The 21,024-nt window shown below is 41.5% G+C and overlaps 1 protein-coding gene across 3 annotated transcripts in view; it reads right to left on the minus strand.

The window, feature by feature from the left end:
- LOC134564878 (zinc finger SWIM domain-containing protein 6) overlaps positions 1 to 21,024 on the minus strand; it is a 208,266-nt gene that overhangs the window by 62,441 nt on the left and 124,801 nt on the right. For 2 of the 3 annotated variants that reach the window (XM_063424155.1, XM_063424157.1), the window contains 4 exons: positions 5,227 to 5,406; positions 3,502 to 3,678; positions 3,070 to 3,216; positions 751 to 897 (listed from right to left, as the gene is read on the minus strand). In XM_063424155.1, coding sequence (XP_063280225.1) covers positions 751 to 897; positions 3,070 to 3,216; positions 3,502 to 3,678; positions 5,227 to 5,406 — 651 coding nt within the window. The remainder of the gene's footprint in view (positions 1 to 750; positions 898 to 3,069; positions 3,217 to 3,501; positions 3,679 to 5,226; positions 5,407 to 21,024) is intronic. The other variant, XM_063424156.1, reaches the window with a different exon arrangement.

Consider the following 21,024-nt stretch of genomic DNA (forward strand, 5'->3'; position numbering starts at 1 on the left):
CCAGTGAGGGGCCACAAAGATAATTAAAGGAGTGGAGCATCTCCCATATGAGATACTGAGATAGCTGGGATTGTTTAGCCTGGAAAAGAAAAGGCTCAGGAGATTCTTACCAAAATATACAAATATCTAATGGGAGAATGTAAAGAAAACAGAGCCAGACTCTTCTCAGTGGTATCCTGTGACAGGACAAGAGGCAATGGGCACAAACTGAAATACAGGAAATTCCATCTGAGTATAAGAAAACACTTTTTTACTGTGAAGATGGTTAAACACTAAGAGGTTGCCCAGAAAGGTTGTATGGTGTTCATTCTTGGGACTATTCAAAACTCAGCTGGACACAGTCCTGGACAACTTGCTATAGGTGACCCTGCTCTGATCAGAGTAGGTGGACTAGACGATCTCCAGAGAAGCCTTCCAACCTCAACAATTCTGTGATTTCCTGTAATTTCTCCAAAAGAGGATAGAGCAACCTATGTAAACAGGGTTGCTGCTATAAACTCTTATTCAGTTTTATTTCAAGGGTAAAATAGTGAATTGCCTTCAAGAATGAGTAACTGGTAATTTTTGAAGGCTTCATAAAACAGTTTTACTTGAAACATTTTCTCTACCATGTGTTTTCTTAGGGAATGCAAATGTAAGTTCTTATAGTATAAAGACACTGGCTTTGAATTTATTTGGGAAAGGTAAGGTAGAAAAATGTCTCTGGTTACTGAAGACTTAGAGAAGATTGCTCCCTTTGCATGGCCTTACCTGTGAAGTCTGAGAATCCATGGAAGCTCTCATCATCCACCCTGCAGGCTTCAATCAAGCTACTGAAGAGGGTGCCAATTGGATCCAAAGGATGTCCCACCCAACCTTCAAGATTTGCTATTGAGGTTACTCCTATTTGAAGAAGTTCTGTGACAGAAAAGATGGAGGGAGGAGGAAGGGAAAGAGAGTGCGTATTATCCCCTCAAAACATATATAGAAGTAAAACGAATAAAAATGCTCTTCTGCTTAGAAAGAAAAAATAATTTCTCAGTGTAAATTCATTGCCCTTTGTAAATATGTTAAAAGAGGAAAAAAAGAAAATGGACAAAGACCTAACATTTCGAGCATTAACAAAGTACATTATGGGTCAAAAATTTCAATTGCAGTATCTTTTGAAATCTCTAACTTGATACCAGTAACTTCTGAAATGTTGCTGAAAAATTATAGTAAAGACTTTTTTTGGTAAAATATTCACCACTGTTTCTTCACTCAAAAGATGCAGTACCATTTTCACATTTTAAGTGAAGCTGATGGCACTGAAATAAAATATTCTGAAATGTTCAGTTTTAATAAATAAAATATGAACTTATTGCATCTGAATATTTGTTAAAGTAATAAGCTCACAATGACAGTTTCTAATTAAAAAAAGAAAAAAACAGGGTAATGTGTTTAAATGAGGTATAAAATTTAAACATTGTCCTTTAAGTGCATTTTTTGTCATTCTAAAGTTTCAGTTAACAAATACCTTCATGGATACTTTGTTTTGTAGCCCTCATTCATCAATCAGTTACAACATGAAAAAAATAGTTTAGCACAATGAATTGAAGGAAGTGCTGCTGTGGTAAAAGATGCTAGAGATGACTCAAATCCTTTTTTTAACTAAGAAACTTATGTCAGTAGTTCCCCTTCAACTCCCCAGCTTTTTCTCCTAGACACATACACAACTGAACTATGAGAGATCAGGTGCATTATGGGTGACCATTTAAAAATTGTATACAAGCCATTCATATAGAGATTTAACTTTAAATCATGCAGCTGATTCCATGAATGTCAGGTCAGTCATATGAATGAGAGCTAAGTAGAAGCATGTGGTGGTTGTTGAACTGAAACTGTAGCTGCAGAATTATTCTGCATATAAAGAAGACAAGCATATTTTGGACTATTGAAACAAAATTGTTTAAATTTCAAACATAAGAGTGAAAAAACTGAAACAAAACAGTGAGAAACAACACAGAAATTACAGACTTTATGTTAAGGAAAGATATATTACATGATAAAAAGACTAGGAAAAATTCTCCTAAGTAATAATGCAAAGTGCTGTTAAGTTTTGTTGAAATCTAGGATCCATAATAGTGCTCAAAATTTCTTCCTTGGGTATTGTGAAATGAAGGCACATAGGAACTGCCAAATATTTTCTTTTCAATCAGCTATCTATATACCTTGTCTTCAATTTCTAAATGAACATTTCTGGAAAAACACCTGCACATATAGTTAAAAAAATTACACATGCAACTTCACACTGGTATTTTTGCCTACAATGCATGAGGATGCACATAGTTAAAAGTAGCAACAAAGAACTAAAACAAAATTTGAATTAAAGGTTTTCTTGTAGTAGCTAAGAATGTTATTCTAATTTTTCCGCATGCATTTTTAACCACAGTCACCCTTTTCTTCTTCCACTACCTCTCCAAACCTATGACAAAGTTCAGTGAAGGATTATTTTTGGAAGAATGTTCCTTCAGAAAATAGGGGTAGTGTTTAGAGGAACACCACAGGACATTTTATAAAGCCAGTGTTTCAAAATTTTGATTTCCAATGATGTGAATCCACTAAAGCATCATCAGAGACTTTTGGAAGAAAATGCCAAACTAGATAAATTTCTGTAGTGCAGACTTTGCCTTGTCAACTTTAGGCTTCCACCTCAGAAATATATAGATCTGCTAAATTACACGTCAGAGGAGAAAAATTATTTTAAATACCTGACATTCCAAATGCAAATCTCTGTTTAAAAGCCTATAAATTACACAGGATGAATATTTACACTGTGTAACCAAAACCTCTGACTGGAATAAAGGGCCCATCATGTTAGACATTTTGCAGAAGGCAGAACAGAGCCCTTGCCCTGCAGAGCTCACAATCCAGCTTAAAAAAACCCTCCAACATCCAGAATGTGACACTACCATTATGATTGTTTGGACTGAAGAATTAAAGTCACCTCCTTTGCTTTAGTTTCAAAAGCAGTTTTCTCATGCAAAGTTCCAGTCTGGTGTTATTGTCACCTTGTCACATCCTTTGCCCTTCTCTCCTCCCCGCATTTACCTTTCTTCTGAGCCTGGAACATTTCCAGCTGTTTCTGCTGTTGCCTTCTTAGTGTATTAACAATAGCTATTGCTAGCCTCAGTGCTTCTTGTGGGTATCCATGAGATCGTAACGCATCCACCCTTGCACAGGCTGTAGGAACATGTTCTAAAACAGAGACAATAATTGAGGAATAGCAATGCTTCCATGTCTGCAATAGCCTGTTCTGCTAGGTTAGTCAAAAGGGCTTTTTTGTTTCCTTCGATTTGTTTTTCAAACTTTGCAAGAGAGAGTTAAAGGACTATTTCTGAGCCAACATTTCAAGACAGCCTCTGTTCTTTTTGCCAGGCTTTTCATTTAGCTCCCTCCCTCCCCCCAAAAAGAAAAAAAAAATGCCATATAGAAACTGAACAAAGCAAGTCATAGAAACGTCTTTCCAGTTTAGCCACTTACCATGCCAGAGGGGCCACCCTCGAGAGTCAAAGAGTGAATTTTCAGTGTGTTCATGGTAACAGTAGTTGGTGTATAGGTCACTGCTGATAATGTGCTGTAAGTGGCTGTCCTGCCAGTGCAGTTCGCATGCCTCTATGGCTCTAGTGAACACTGTCCGATGTGGCCTGTTTGATGAATCTGTCATTTCCCGAAATTCAGAAAGCTGCATCAGCCTTTATTCATTCATATGTGAATCAGTCATTCACAGTATTCTTGTCTTCTGCCTATTCACCAACCCTTAACTGATGGCAGTTTACCTTGACCCACTCTGCAAGGAGCAGACCACAGATGACATTCCACATCCTGTTACTCAACAGCTCAGGCAAAGTGTGTGCCATTCCCTTTGCATTCAGAGAGATCTACAAACGATCACGGCTAATGCTAAATAGGACATTGCAAAGGGAACAGCTAGACATGAAGGACATTAAACAACACATACAGAATTCCCCTAAAAACAGACTAGAAAGTATATGGCACACAGCTACTCAAGCATCCCCAGCTTCTCTCCTTCTCAGACCTGGAGCCACTAGGATGAGTGACAGACAAACATCACATAAAATATTTCTAGTTGTTCTCTTTGAGAAGTGACATTAACTTTGAGCACTTGTATAAATTTTTGTCATAATCAAATACAAATACTGCAAAGAAAGCAAGGTATTGAGGCCATGGGACTGACAGTCCTTTACTGGACATCTTCCTATGGCAAAAGTGCTCTGTTGACATGGCACTGTGTCTATGAATGTGAAAATGTCATGTCAGAATTGCTACTAGCATGCCCAGGTTGGTCTGAACATCACGAGATCCAGAAAGCCAAACACATCTGTAGGAAGTTACATGTTACATGAACTTCTGTCTGTAGCTAGCTGCAAGATTTAAACACGAACCAAGTCTATTTCCTTCAGAAGCAAACTTCCAAGAGAAAGAAACAAGGAAAAATCCATCTAATTCTACCACCTTTCACAAGCATTTAATTTTAATTTTTATTAAATATGTATCAAAATATTGAGAGGTTTGATCATTGAGTGTTTTTTTCCCCAGGTAAATAACCTGCACCTTCCTCAGTTATTAGCAAAGTAGCAATCTTTGCTCAAAGATGACTGGAGAAAGCTTCTGTCAGGTTTGATAATCACATTTTAGATTAGAAAGCATGATATCGAGTAAGACGAGACACCTCCTCCAAAAAGGTAGTGTTGCCTCTGCACCCCCCCACCTGTCAATGCAGACTACGCAACACAGAGCACATCCCACAAAAAGCTGCTTTAGTTTCTCACACTCAGTTTAATGCAGTCACAACAGATCTCCCTTTAAGTATCAAAGGCTTTGTAACTGCAAAAAATAAAACCCTCAACACCAGAAGGGATATAAGATTATAGTCAAGCAAAGAAACAACAGGCTTTTACATGACGTACTTCGGGGACATTCAATTTTTATGCAACAAGTATTTAGAAGGACCGAGTGAAAAATTAGAAGACCTAACTTGCTTTAAAAAAATTGCAGCCCTAGCACAAAAGTAAACCTTATTTATCCTTTTTGTGAGGACAGTATCAGTGAAAATAAATTTGGCTGGTCAATCCTCAACAAGAAATTTACTTGTCCCAGGAAAGACTGCTGTATTCTGCTGTAAGGCTCAAGTATGTAAGATAGAGGCTATAGTATGTGTTGCAGTCTGCATATATTTAGGCTCACCTTGGTTAGCATTTGCGCCTGGAGGCAAAGCATTGGTTAAATTGGGCAGCTCATTTCCATGGTTTCCATCTTCCCAGGGACAAACATCCACACCATTCCATTTTTTCAGCTGTGTTAGCCAACTGACCTTCTGCTCCAACTTGCAGTGGGGATTTAAGACTATACACATCCACAGAGCACCTGATTTTAAAGAAAATTGCCAAATTAGGTTTTTGATTAAAAATGCAACAGTCAATGGCTAATTGCAAACTTTTATTCTGTAATACTTTTCCTCCCCTCTAAGGCTACACTGCTTGTTTCCCAACTATGCCTGACACCAGGCAGACTAAATTCCTGATGCAAAATCTTGGACCTGGTGTGTCCCATCCAAAGCAGTTTAAAGACTGTATCAAGCCAGTCTTCTCAATTATAAGGCATTAAATGGGTCTTTTTTATTAAGAAATCCCTAGTTCACAATGTATGACCCATCAGACAAAAGCAAACAAAAATTCACATAAAGTTACAGCAGGAAATTACACAAGTTTTTCTTCTTATTTTTGTACAAAACCTATTTTTCTTCCAGCTTCACATTACAGGAACCAAATAAGTGTATTAGGACATGCATTTTTTAAACATATACTTCCACACTTGAAACCCAGCAGAAGTAGAGATCCAGTAAACACTAGATTTGTGCCCTGTAACAGGAATAAGATATTTTTGCTGCTCCTACTTCAGTTATTTGGTTCCACTAGAAAATTTGTCTTACATTTTTTGTATACAGAGCTCAAAGGGAAAGGTAATTTGCACTGGCATTTCACATGTACCATCACTTTAGAACCTGCTCCCTGATACTATAGAGCAGTGCAGGCATAAATACATCAGGGTCTTTAGCAACAATTTTCAAATGGAAATATTTTTCTCTAAATCAGCTGTTTTTTGTGGCCGAGTTTCTCAGGTATCGTGGGCATGATATGCTCACAGATACCATTTGAGCTATTCCAAACTAGGCCAAACTAGGCCTCAGGCCTGGGTCTAGTAGGCCGCAGAACGTTCAGCATACATAGTAGCAGATAAACTTATCTGCTAATAGGAATGTGTTAAGGTATGGACACTCGCAGCATAGAAGTAATGGCACTAAGTCTCTGTAGCTACCTTAACCCTGGATTGTTTACATACTTCTGTATGTCCACTGCCTATCACAGTGCACCTGCTAAATGTAAACGACTCACTCTGTATATAACCTGCCATCTTGCGGAATAAAGCGGAGTACGTGCTGGAAACCATACTGGTTGGTCTCACGTCGCTCTAGTCCCCGGTCTTACCAGAGCTCGGCTACACCTGGAGCCCGAATTCAGAGACTGAGCCCTGGATCAATATTGAAATATAAGGCTTAGATGCTGGAATATAAGACTTAGATGCTGAAATATATGGCTTAGATGCTGTGAGATATAAGGCTTAAATGCGGAAAAGACCCTGCTTGATTTAGAACGTGTGTGTACCGCTTGCGGACTACTATTCTGAATTTGCGGGGCAGATCGGGGAGCGTCGGCTGATTGGATTGTTCAGAAAGGCTACAGTGCCACCTGCTGTCAGCGGAGAGAAGGTAAGAGCAGCCGGAAGCCTGTTTGGTGTCACAGATGCAATGTGGACACTCATGCTACAGAGGTTTGCAGAAAATCGGGAAACTTCACAGCCAGCGCGCCCAGGCAGCGCGCCAAGACACAAATCGATGCCTCAGCGCACCAGACTCCAAAAATGACTCCTTAAACCAAAACAGACCTGCTGTGTGGAGAAGCGTTGGTGTAGACATAACAGCGGCGGAAGAGGTCACCTTGCAAGATAAGGAAGTAACCTTAATCCCCACTGATGTCTCTGGTCCTATTTATAATACAATTTCTTCAGCTGGAGGTTTGGTATTAGGAAGAGCCTCCACAAGCAAGCAAGGTATTATATTGGTACCAGGAGTCATCAACGCAGATTACACGGGACAATTAAAAATAATGGTTTATGCCTTGCAGCCTCCTGTGACAATCCCAAAGGGGAGCAGGATTGCCCAGATCATTCCTTTTGAAACCATCCTGTCACCACGTCAGTCTTCAAAGCTGCCTACGGAAACAGAAGGAGGAGCTGGGAGATTTGGATCTATGGGACACAATGTTTTCCTTACAGTGAGTTTAGACGAGCGACCACGTATTGCAGTGAAACTGCAATACGAGGCGATGAAATTATTGACATGGCACCACTTCCAGACACCGGCGCAGACATATCTTTAATTAATAAACTACATTGGCCTTCTCATTGGCCTCTGAAATCCCCATATACCCGCGTTGTGGGCGTAGGAGGCCTGACTGTTCCCTCAATAAGTGCAGATCCTATTCGGATCATCTTTGAAGATGGGCAAGTGGTTGTGGCTCATCCATATGTTGTGCCAATGCATGAAGAGATTCTGGGACTACTAGGAAGAGATGTGCTTTCCCGGATAGGGATGGTTTTAACTACTGACCGGCATTTTCCTTAGTGGCCACTGCAGAGCAGCCACCCATTTTAAAAATCACCTGGTTAACTGATACCCCTGTGTGGGTTGAGCAGTGGCCAATGACAGAGAAGAGGCTGCGAATTACCAAGCAATTGGTGCAGGAACAACTAGAAGCAGGTCACATTCGACTCTCAGTGAGTCCATGGAATACACTGATTTTTGTCATCCCTAAAAAATCAGGGAAATGGAGACTATTACATGACCTTCGCAAGGTCAACGAGCAGATGCAAGCAATGGGTGCTTTGCAACCAGGCTTGCCAGCACCGACCATGATTCCTCAAGGGTGGGACATTGTGATCATCGATTTGAAGGACTGTTTTTTCACGATCCCACTCCATCCTCAAGATACTCAGCGCTTTGCCTTCACTGTGCCATCTATTAACAGAGCAGCTCCAGCACAACGGTATGAATGGGTAACTCTTCCTCAAGGAAGTCGTACCTCACCTACCATGTGCCAGATTTTCGTCAATTGGGCTTTGCAGCCTCGCGGGACGACGGAACCAGCCAATTCGTCAACGTTTTTCCAATGCAATAATTTATCATTATGTTGATGATATCCTCATTGCTACTAAAGAGCCTCTGCTCGCAGAGGAATTAACCTGGCTAGTCACACAACTAAAACATCGTGGCCTGACTGTGGCCCCAGAAAAAATACAACGATCAGCTCCGTGGAAATACTTAGGATGGTTGATCACGAGTGCACATATCCGGCCGCAGAAAATTACTTTACATACCAACATTTCTACATTATATGATGCTCAGAGACTTTTTGGAGACCTGCAATGGGTTCGCACCATTGTAGGAATTACCAATGATGACTTGCAACCGTTTCTGCCATGGCTACACGGTAATGATGCCAGTAGCCCTCGACAATGCACCCCTGAACAGCAACGAGCCTTAATCAAGGTATCGGAAAAGCTACAACTTGGTTGGAGTATTCACCGTATAGAACACCTCCCACTGTCACTGTTCCTCTCCAACGCAGATGCCTGTCCGTTTGCCATCATTTTTCAATGGCAAAAGAAAAAGGGGGAACACCAGTCTAGGTTAAAGTCGACAGCTGGGGTGATTGAATGGGTGTTCTTACCGGTGCAGCCGAAGAGTCGTGTTATGACAAGAACAGAAGCCCTTGCCGTGCTCATCAGGAAGGAGAGAGATAGGATTTTAGAGATCGATGGGGAAGAACCGGCAGATATCAGTGTTCCTATCAAAAATGAAGATCTGGACTGGAAGCTGAGACATTCTGTGGAGCTGCAAGAAGCATTGTTAGGTTTTACAAGTGTGGTTCACAACCGGCAGCCAAAAGGTCCGATGTGCACTCTGATTGTACGCCATCAGTGGCTGGAGAAGCCTCTGTGTTCCATGACACCTGTGGAAGGCAGAACAGTTTATACAGATGCTGGCTGCAAGACACAAAGAGCTGTGTGTGTGTGGAAACAGCGAGGAGAATGGAAGCAGCATTTAATCCACAGTGAAGCGGGGGACAGCTTGCAGACCCTGGAACTGGGAGCAGTGTGTTGGGCTTTGCAAACCTGGAATAAGGAACCTCTTAATGTGGTGTCAGACTCTTTATATGTGGTTGGAGTGGTACAGAGGATCGAAGATGCACTCATTAAGACCACTCAGAATCAACGCCTTGGAGAACTATTTCTACGACTGAGGAGTATACTCAGACAGCGTCAGCATGCCTTTTGCGTGATGCACATTTGTAGTCATCAGTGCAGCAATGGTTTGGGAGAAGGCAATGCACGGGCAGATGCTGCAGTCAGTTGCGTTGCCCATGTCCCTCCTGAAAGCAAATTTGTAAGAGCTCGCAACAGCCACGAGAATTCCCATCAGAATGCTAGAGCCTTGCGTCGTCAATTTCAAATATCTATGAACGATGCACAGGGGATTGTGCGTGCCTGCCCTCAATGCAGTCATCATGGGCCAGGTCTTGGCCTAGGCACGAATCCTCGAGGCATGAAAGCCCTAGAACTGTGGCAGATGGATGTAACACACATCCCAGAGTTTGGAAGGTTGAAATATGTTCATGTCACTATTGACACCTACTCCAAATTCATCTGGGCCATGGCACAAACTGGGGAAAGAGCTCTGCACGTTGAGAGACATTTGACTGTTTGCTTCTAAGTGTTGGGAGTGCCTGCAGAAATCAAGACTGACAATGGTCCAGCTTATGCAGGACAACGAGTTGCTAGGTTTCTGCAAAAATGGGGAGTCAAGCATACTACCAGAATTCCTCACTCTCCTACTGGCCAAGCCATTGTGGAACGGGCTCATCGGACACTGAAAGAGTATCTCGCAAAGCAGAAGCAAAACAATGACCTAGATGTGACCAATCGCTTGTCTAAAGTACTGTTCACTTTAAATTACTTATGTCTAGCAGAAGGACGAGAAGAGCCTGCAGTTGTCATCCACCACCAGGCTGTAAAAGAAGGAAGACCACAAGCAATCCCAGGACTTTACGTATATTATAAGGACATGCGAACGGGTGAATGGCAGGGACCCAGTCCAGTCTTGTTTAATGGTTGCGGTTATATGTGTGTTTCCGCAGGAGAAGCAGGACCTGTCTGGGTGCCGAGTCGCTTTACTCGCGCGTGTCCACAAGAAAAGATACCAACCGGCGGTGACACTCCTAGAGACACTCACAGAGACAGACACGACTTACCTGAAGCACCTCAAGAAGACGCAGAGAGTGCTGAAAATTGACTGTTTTAATAATAATATCTCATTGCACTGCAATAGCTTGATAATTAGAGACACGATAAGTTATTGGTTAAGGTTTTAAGTTAATAGCCTGTGTGCTACACTGTTTGCTTTTCACAATGGGTGAAATGTTAAGCATGAGGGTGTTTGTTTTAATCAGTGTGGTAGTAGAAACAAGAACAGGGATGTTTAACATTGACACGAGGGAGAACATGTGGGTTACTTGGGCCAAGCAAACTAAACAGGATTCTGTTGCCCTGGTTTTTCTGAGATTTTTTAAAGCTTTCTACTTGCTTGTAAGATGGAGTCAGTTCTTTAGCTACTGTTGTAATATTAAGGGTCAGTCTTTCACTTTCTCACGCTTTGGAACATAAACAACCTTTCTTGTTTTTGTTCACTGTCTTTTACTTACATATTTCCAGCCTGAAAACAATGTTAGTTGACAGCTGGCATAGCCAGTGGGGTGAAGGGTTAGTAACCCCAAGAGCCAATGTGCTTTCAGACCCACAAAATTATAAAAAGAAAGAAATAAACAGGCTAGCCCTCTTTTTCTTGGTGGGGAGCAGCTTTCACTGAAGACCTCTGCCTCTGTGTGGTTGATTATTGCGTTCCGGGCAACAGGATTCCTTTTGTTTATCTCTAGCTACGCCATCCAATCCTTTTAGAACTTGCTTGATTGGAGTTCCACTGACCTCCATGGCAGAGTTCAAGTCTTTAACCCCTGTCAGCATTGACCCAAAAGGTGCTTTAGGGCCACAAGCTGCTGCCATAGCGCGAAACCTTAGAACTGCTGGTCCAGAGCCTCAGGAGTTTGATCTTTTAGGTTCTGTGCCAGGGGACTATTGTTTCGTCTTTGGGCGTTTTACAGTAAACTCAAGTCTATTAATCATAGACGAGCAGCAATTGAAAGGCCACGCTACGTGGCTATCCCCTCATTCACCATTGTATTACAATTACACTGAGTATTGTAATAATTGGGTCAGATATGTCACACAATTGACAACAGCTGCTAAAAGATTGCCACCAGGAATCTTTCTAGTTTGTGGAGATAGAGCATGGTCCACAGTACCTCCAAAAAGTGTATCAGGATCGTGTTATTTTGGTAAACTAACTCTGTTCGCACCTAGTATTCATCAGGTTCTAGGCTTGCAAAAAAGGGCTCAACGAGTCAAACGCAGTATGTCTCAACTAGGCCCCAACTGCAGAGATCAAGTTAAGTTATGGCAGCCTGCAGCCGGGATCTCAGCATCCGTTTTTGCCCCAGGAGTTGCTTCAGCACAAGCCCTCACACAACTGAAACATTTAGCCTGCTGGACAGGAAAACAGATTAATATAACGACGAAGTTGTTGAGCGAGCTTGCTGAAGATGTTAGTGGCATTCGCCATTCAGTGCTCCAAAACCGAGCTGCGATTGACTTCCTTCTTTTAGCTCAAGGGCATGGATGCGAAGAGTTTGAAGGCATGTGCTGCATGAATTTATCAGACCACTCACGGTCGATACATCAGCAGTTAGCGCAGTTGAGGGACAACATGAAACACCTTGTAGTTGAAAACACTCCGTTTGACAATTGGCTGAAATCTTGGAACCTCACCGGGTGGATTTAATTCGTTTTGGTATAATGATTTTTATTGCTGTCATAGTGGTTTTAATAATAGTGCCTTGCTTAATACAATGTATGTGCAAATTAGCCAACCGTGCCTTAACGTCGGTTTGGATAGCCCAAAAAGAAAAAGGGAGAACTGTGGCCGAGTTTCTCAGGTATCGTGGGCATGATATGCTCACAGATACCATTTGAGCTATTCCAAACTAGGCCAAACTAGGCCTCAGGCCTGGGTCTAGTAGGCCGCAGAACGTTCAGCATACGTAGTTAATGTGTTATGTGTTAAGGTATGGACACTCGCAGCATAGAGGTAATGGTACTAAGTCTCCATAGCTACCTTAACCCTGGATTGTTTACATACTTCTGTATGTCTACTGCCTATCACAGTGCACCTGCTAAATGTAAACGACTCACTCTGTATTTAATCCGCCATCTCGTGGAATAAAGCGGAGTACGTGGTGGAAACCATACTGGTTGGTCTCACGTCGCTCTAGTCCCCGGTCTTACCAGAGCTCGGCTACATTTCTTCATCAGGGTGAACTTTGATACAAGCATGAAGACATCTAAAAGTATTGTTCATTTGTTCATTGAGAACATGCCTTGTACACTATAAGAGATTTCACAGAATGTTCTGAGTTGGAAGGGACTCTCTAGGATCATCAAAGTTCAACTCCTGGCCCTGCACAGGATGGACCCAAGAATAAAATTAAATGAATATGTTTAAATTATGTACTCTTCATGACAGGTTGAAAAAAAAAATTAATAAAAACGTTGCTGGTTCTTCCAAGAAATTAGAACTCTCATATTCAAGCATTCTTTTGCTAACTAAGAATGCAAAATAGATACCCAAAACACAGGTCATCACATTACATTCATTCTGAAAGTAACTCAGTATGTTGGTATGCTACAGCACAAGAGCCAGTGGAAAAACAGCTTCATCCTTAAGGCTTCAAGTCCGTTGCTATTCAAGCCGACATGAAATGAGGAAGCAATATCAAAGAAATCTTGAAACCACAAAAAAATATGATACAGTATAGTGCAGAACACCAGAGAGCCACTACACTAATGCACATTATTACTGCACAGTAGTTACACACAGTAGAACATGCAGCTTGTTGGTTTTTTGTTTGCATTTTTGGGAGGTTTTGTCTTTGTGGTTTTTTTGATTCGGTTTTGGGTTTTGGTTTTTTTAAGTGCCATGGAAGTAAATAAAGCAAATACTGTTTTAAAAAACTTCTTTTAAAATCAAATCATATGACTTCCTTTAGACACACTGTTCAACACACTTCACTTCCCAGAGTCAAATTATAGAATACAATCATAAAATTGTTTGGGTTGGAAGGGACCTTTAAAGGTCATCTAGTCCAACCTTCCAGCAATGAGTAGGGACATCTTCAAACTAGATCAGGTTGCTTAGAGCCCCATCCAACCTTACCTTGAATATTTCCAGGGATGGGACATCTACCACCTCTCTGGGCAACCTAGGCCAGTGTTTTATCATCCTCATTGTAAAAAAATCTTCCTTATATCTACCCTCTTTCAGTTTAAAATCATTACCACATGTCATATTATTACAGGCCCTACTAAAAACTTTGTTCCCATCTTTCTTGTAAGCCCCTTTTAAGTACTGGAAGGCTGCTACAAGGTCTCCTCAAAGCCCTCTCTTCTCCAGGCTTGTCCTGGTTTAGGGCAAATTTGGGAGGAAGCAAACCCAAACGGCTCCTCCCCCCAGCCGGTCTGGGAAAAGAACTTCCTTGGAGAAAAGTGGAAAAAACTATTTAACAAAGTGCTCACAAGCACAAAGAATGAATAATATGAAACAATAAAACCTTTTGTTGCTCTGAATTCAGATAGTAAATTCAGAAAGTCTCTGCTGTGGGCAGCTCAGCTCTCTCGGTCTCTTATCAGTCCCAGTCCCTCTGGAGGTCCAGGCCCCGTGGGCTGCAGGTGCGAGCCCTCGGTGCTTCTCTGGGTTTTTCAGTCTGGAGCAGATTTAAACAGTTTCAAGAAAAAGGAAAAAAAAACAGTCCAGGGAACTTCTCTGCTCTAGCTAGCTAAAACTAACTAAAAAGCACAGTGCCGCAGTCTGTCCAAGCCTCAGCTCAACAACCGCCAAAGACTGTGTGGGAGTCAGGCAGATTTCTGCAAAACAAACTAGGCACTTCTTCTTTCTCTGTTTCACTCTCAGAATCAGTCTTAAAGATACAGAACGCAATATACAGAACACACAGAACAGACCATTGGGGATACAAGCATCACAAAGTCACCCTAGGACAAGGCTGAACAGCCCCAACTCTCTCAGTCTGTCTTCATAGGAGATGTGCTCCAGCCGTCTGATCATCTTTGTGACTCTCCTCTAGACCCACTCTAACAGGTCAATGTCCTTCCTGTACTGGGGACTGTGACAGGACCTTTCACACCTGATACAGCAAAAGCTTATCTCCTTGTAACATATGGCTAGGTTAGGCCGGAATGATTTGTCATGTGATGAATTATCTCAGCTGAGAACCTCCTTAGCCAGCAATACACATCCTAGCTTGAATGGTGAGAAAGGAAAATTTAAAATTAGTGACTGCAAAGCACAAGCATTTTTAGAACTATAAAAGACCACTGATTTTCATGAAATCAGAAATCTCTTATACACTCTTTGAGTGTGTAGAGAGTTCTTCTTCATGTTAAGACATTGGAATTGACTTACTTCCCTGGGACTGAGAGAAATTGGGAAATTCCCTGCACACCACTATAATTCGTTGGTGACATTGATTCCTAATCTATACTATTTCTTCACTAGCTCTCACATAAGGTACCTTCATTATTATTATTGTGCACTGTATTTTTATCGACTAGTAGTTCTTTTGTGTTATCCTGTGTAGTAAGTAATCTGTTTAAGTCTTATTGCCGAGGTTGTTTTACGGGTATAGAATCTCTATAAGGTCTTACAACATTTTAAGGTCTAAGCAGAGTGGTTTATTTACAAAGCATGTATCTGAAGGTGCGAGAGTTCTAAGAGCGGTCTTACAATACAATCAGTTATAAACATAAACAAGCAAAGTCTAAATAAAACAATATCCAAAGCATAGAAATCTTAACACACAAAGTTCTAATGAAACAACAAGCAAAGCATAGAATTCCTAACAAGCAAAACTCTAGTAAGACTATAAGCAAAGCACAAATCTGACATTACAGCCTCCAGGTAAATCAGCCTCATCTCCTGACCCCAAGCAGGATTTTCCAACCGTGGGGTCACAATAACAGAAAGGGGTCACAAGATCACAGATCCCAGACAGGGGTCCTGGCCGGGGGAACACAACAACAGAAGGGGGCCCCGAGATTCCAAACCCACGCAGAGCTCTCGTTCGCGGAATCGCTATGGTGATGGGGAATCCCGAACCGCGCAGAGTTCCCGTCCGGGGGGTCGCAGGGACAAGGAGGGGTCCCGGGGTCCCGAACCCTCGCAGGGGGAAGGGACGGGACCCCAGGGCCCAGATCCCAGGCAACAATAGATGGTACCTTTAGAATCCCATTCGGCTTCCTGGCAGGGCTCCTTCCTCAGGCTGCAGGAGGTGGAGGTTGGATCGATAGATCGGATTGATCAATAGACACCAACCGACCGACCCAGAGGCTTTTTATCCCAAATTACAAAATGCATATTCATATTTTTTATCTACACACTAGCCAATCTAGACACAATTCTAAAGTTTGTAAAACTATGAAAATCAGTATCAAAACCTACGCACATAGCATATCTATTAACGCAAAATTCTATCTTACTAGCATAAGGTTCTACCTTGTTGTACATAAAATTCATACTAAAAATTATAAACAGTACTCTATTTTTGTTGTGTCTATACTCTATCACTAGGACTAAAGCTCTGTCCTTGTACACTAACAACTAGGACTTAGGGCATGTAAAACTTAAAGCTGAGGGTTAGATTTCTACTTTATGCACATTAAGCTTTATATATTCTAATTTTTCTAAAGGTTTTAATTCTATCTCTGTACTTCTCACTCTCTGCCGAGGATCCATGGAAACATGGACTCCAACAGTCTTATGTCTGTTTTCCTTGGCCTGTTCAAATAAATAATTCATGTTGTAATAGGCCTGATCAGTCATTATTAAGAACTTGTGAGAAAGAGTGGGTTTTGGGATGCTGGCCACCTCAATAAAGCTACTGCCTACTTCCAGAAACCTGGAGAGGCAGGGATTTGTCTAAACTCTCCCCTCTCCATTCATAACAGGGACCCCAGAGTTGGAGGCAGCACTGCAGGTGAGATCTCACCAGAGCAAAGTAGAGGGGGAAAATCACCTCCCTTGCCCTTCTGCCCACACTGGTTTGGATGCAGCCCAGGATACGATTGGCATTCTGGGCTGCAAGCGCACATTGCTGGGTCATGTCCAGCCTCTCATCCACCAGCACCCCCAAGTCCTCTGCAGGGCTACTCTCAATCCTTTCATACCTCAGCCTATATTGATACCAGGGGTTGCCCCAACCCAGGTGCAGAACCTCACACTTGGCCTTGTTGAACCTCATGATGTTCTCCTGGGCCCACTTCTTGAGCTTGTCCAAATCATTCTGAATGGCATTATACCTGGTTCTTCTTATTAAGCATCAATGCATTCAGTACTGCCCTAGACAAAGGACTATATTTCTTGCAACATAAAGAACAAAACAGAAGATGAAGCACATTGGAAAGCCTTGTAGAATAGTTATCTTGGTCTTATTTATTTTATAAATGAATAATTACTTTAGGGCACTGAGGAGTCACTGTACCTCTCAGCATCTAAAAGAATTTTTAAAAAGCCAATTTAATACTTTGTAACCAGATTCCCAGTGATTTCAGACTGAACAAAAGCACAGTGGAATATCTTAACCACGTGTAGCAAGTATTTCCATCATCCAGCAAGGTAGAGTGCACGCTACTGATTACAGTGTGCCCCTACAAAATGAGCGGCTTTTTTCTGCATTTCAGAAACACCACTTAGAAGCAAAGGAATTCACTTGCCTTCTTCAGAGGCTTCACTATGCACGTGGTACATCTAAGAGGCAGAAAAGGGAAAAGATACTCCAAAATACCAAAATCCTTTAAAAACTTCTTTGGTTTAAAGAGGAAGCCTCAGAAATCCATGCTATTTTTATGCAAATGAACACAAGGACAAGTGTATTTCTAATAAACCCCATACAAACCCCTTAAGGAAGGAATCTGGAGGATATTCTTGCTATTTCATTCTGATGCTGCTCCACAGAAGCTGTCACCACCAGCCTGAAAGCTTACAATGCCCTCAAAGGATTCTCTGTTTTCTGCCTAATGGCTCCTATATGGGGAAACTACTGATCATACTTACCCCATACTACAGATAAGGCTTATGTAAAAATGAGCAGCAGCTAGTTGTAATTAATTTGTGGGGAACATATCTAAATTCTTTTCTTGTGACCTCAGCCTGGAAACTGCTGTTGGCAACAGCCAATACTCAAAAGAAGTTTGTCAAAATATATTCCTGGCATTCTCAATTAAGTTTATCTGTTGAACTAGATTTAATGATGTCACCCGCAATATGAACAAATGCCTCATTAAATAAAAAAAAAAAAAAACAAACAAACAAACAAAAAAAAAAAAACCCAAAAAAAAAAACCACCAAAACAGAGAATGTGTTTGTTTTTACGTATTCTGGTTTTATAACACAGCTCACATTTTTGTTTCTTTTTCCCCAGGCACCAAATATCTTTTTATACCAGATCTCAGAAGGCTGACAAATCCCCTCCTTGGATCCATTCAGTGTGACCCACGTGTTTCCAATGTGAAGCTCTTCAGGGCACAGTGGCAAAATATCACAAACCAATATAAAAAATGCCCCCCCCCCAGAAGATAACTGGAACACAAGTCATGCTGTGGCTGCAATTTGATATTAATTTCACAGGGGAATGAATATTAGAACTGGCGTAATGGAGTGAGGAATTGTCTATTTCGGTTCAAAAAACACTAATCCTTTTGACCTGGAAAAAGCCAGCTTTGCCAAAACAGACCTTTTGTTCAAATAGCCCTCTGAAAATGCATGATTGTCATTCATCTTTAGTGGACCTCACACTAAAAAGAAATAGGTTACATTACTGCTTTACACAATGAATACATGCCTTGTACATAGAGTCAACATCAGTACTTTTGTATGCCTCTTTAGACATCCATACCTCAGAATTCATGAGAGAGAAAGGAACAGCATGCCTTTGCACTGGTCAGGATTTAAACATGCAAATTGAAAAACATGAAGAATTTAGTCACTGTAAAAGTAGGTGTTGTAATAATTATACATCTTGTTGTCCTAGGTTACAATGTAAGATGTGCCCAAAGTATGTATTCTATCACCATCTTCATGAGCTGTTGGAACCAGGTGGGGCAATGTTTCCCTTGCCCCCTCCCTCCAGACTATCTTCTGTTAATGGGCCATCAATGCCTTGCCTCATGACTCATAGGTAACTCCCTCTGGCAGCTATCTCTGTTTAATGGGCAATCAAGGACCCACTGCATGACTCATAGAATGATATCAGCCCATTGTGAGATGCTCTGCCCAGGGGGAGGAGCCAAGCATTCCCACCTGGATATAATCTGGGATTTGGGACAACAGAGGAGGCCTTACCCACTGGATTCCCAGAGGACAAGAGCTACCAGACCTTTCTACAGGATCATTGCTTCAACAAGACAGCTTCATCTGGACTGCTACCACCACCCTAACTAACAGGGTGTCAGGTTGCATTCTGACTCTGTCTGTGGTCTTTTGTACTATTGCTTTCATTTTATTTTACTTTTTTTTTTTCTCCTATTAAATTGTATTTCTGACTTGGAGTCTCTCACTGGTTTTACTTTCAAACCAGCATACTTGTGTATACATGTATTCATGAAGTCAAAGAAATTTCAAAGAATGTATACAGACTCTCCAAGGAGATTAAGCATTGCTCACTTTTCATATCACTTTTCATATTTTACTCTTATCCCAGTAAATGGCAGGGTGGTGGTGGAAACAATTTTAGTGGGGGTTAGGACACTGAGCATGACTGAAGATCCAGCGTGCAACTCTGTTAGACTGATTGCAGTCTTCTCAAGAAATATGCTTTTCCTAGAAATCTTATGCTATCTTGTAAGGGCGACTGTAATAGCCCTGGTTTGGGTCAGCATTTCCTCATTTATAATACCTGTGTAATCAGTGGCTGAAACTTGGCCTTGGCCTTAGAATTTTGCTGTATACTTAAGATCAATGTATTTATTTGCAAAATTAAAATATGCAAGAATGATGCATGCTTGACATGCCTTTGCTCTCCCCAATAATCATAGAATCATAGTCACAGAATGGTTTGCATGTTAATGCATGTCTCTTTAAAAAACTAAAAACCCAAAAGCTATGAGGTTGGTAACATTTGATTATTTCAAAGAAAATGGAGCCAGATAAACAAGATCATTCCCTTTGTGCAACAAATTGGCCTCAGCACTCACTGCAAACTTGCCATGTGCTCCATTTGAGCCTAATCAATTCTATTACAAAGCATCATTTTCCAGCACTGGAATTGCCAGAAAAGAAACAATAACAGGAGACAGAAACTATGATTCCTGTAAAAAAGAAGTACTAGCAAAGGATTTTAAAGTGAGAGCCTCTTAAAGTGCCACAGCCACTTGGAAACCTCAAATAAATAGTGTATGATATTTATTGATTCTTGAAAAGAAGGAAAAATGCCTTCAGAATGACTGGCAAATCTACCTCACTCCTCCAGGAATGGAGAGATCTTCAATAGAACAAAACATACTGAGAAGTCCCACTGGAGAATGCTCCAATTGAACAGTTGATTTTATGAAGTATCAAAGATAGGCAAAGCACTTAAGTGCTGATCTCAACAAGAATCACAGAATCATTTAGGTTGGAAAAGATCTCCAAGATCGAGTGTCATGGGTTAGCACTGGCTAGATGTTAATGCACTTATGAATATATGTTTTTTTTCTAACAACTACTGTGGGATGTGATCAGGAACAGAGCAGAGCAGGCCTAAAACTTGAATACAGAAAACAAAACTATTACATTACATAAGAACAGAAATAGAAAAGAAAAAAAAAAACAAAACAGAAATGAAAACTTCCCAGAACATTTCTTCTCTTCCCCCAATTTCCACCCTTTACACGTTGCCTTCTATGGATTAAAACCTTGGGTTTTAAATCAAACAATCACTACTCAAAAAAAACCCAACTAATCTTCAATTTAGCAAGGGAGAGAGGAGTCTCTCTTGCACCACAGACTGCTCCTCAGAAAACACAGGTCCACCCTTTATGTGTTTCCATGTCACCCATGGCACCACCTGGAGAAGTCTGTCAGGGTGACACTCTTTTCTATGTCCAGTGCTCTCACCACTGTCCATGGGCCAAAGCTGAACCTCTCCTGGCAACAGTCTTTCCCTGTTGTCTTGTCACTATGGTTGCCTGGGAGAAAAGGCCTACCCCCACCTGGCTACAACCTCCATTCAGGTAGTTTTAAAGAGTGAGACAATCTGCACTGAGCCTCCTTTTCTACAGGATAAACACCCTCAGCTGTTACTCAAAAGACTCATTCCCTAGACCCTTCACCAGCTTCATTGCTCTTCTCTGGACATACTTCAGCACCTCAATGTCTTGTAGTGAGAGGCCCAGAACTGGACACAGTACTTGATGTGTGGCCTCACTAGTGCAGAGGGGATAATCACTTCCCTGTTCCTGCTGGCCACACTATTTTTGATGCAGGCCAGGGTGTCATTTGCCTTCTTGGCCACCTAGGCATACATTGGCTCATGTTCAGCCAGCTGTCAACCAGCACCTCCAGGTCTTTTTCCAACTGGCTGCTTTCCAGCCAATCTGCCTCTAGCCTGTAGCACTCCATGGCATTGTTGTAACCCAAGTACAGGACTTGGCACTTGGCCTGTTTGAACCTCATACTGCTGTTCTCAACTCATCCATCCAGCCTGTCCA

The sequence above is a fragment of the Prinia subflava genome, assembly GCF_021018805.1.
Source record: "Prinia subflava isolate CZ2003 ecotype Zambia chromosome W unlocalized genomic scaffold, Cam_Psub_1.2 scaffold_22_NEW, whole genome shotgun sequence".
NCBI classification, from domain to species: domain Eukaryota; kingdom Metazoa; phylum Chordata; class Aves; order Passeriformes; family Cisticolidae; genus Prinia; species Prinia subflava.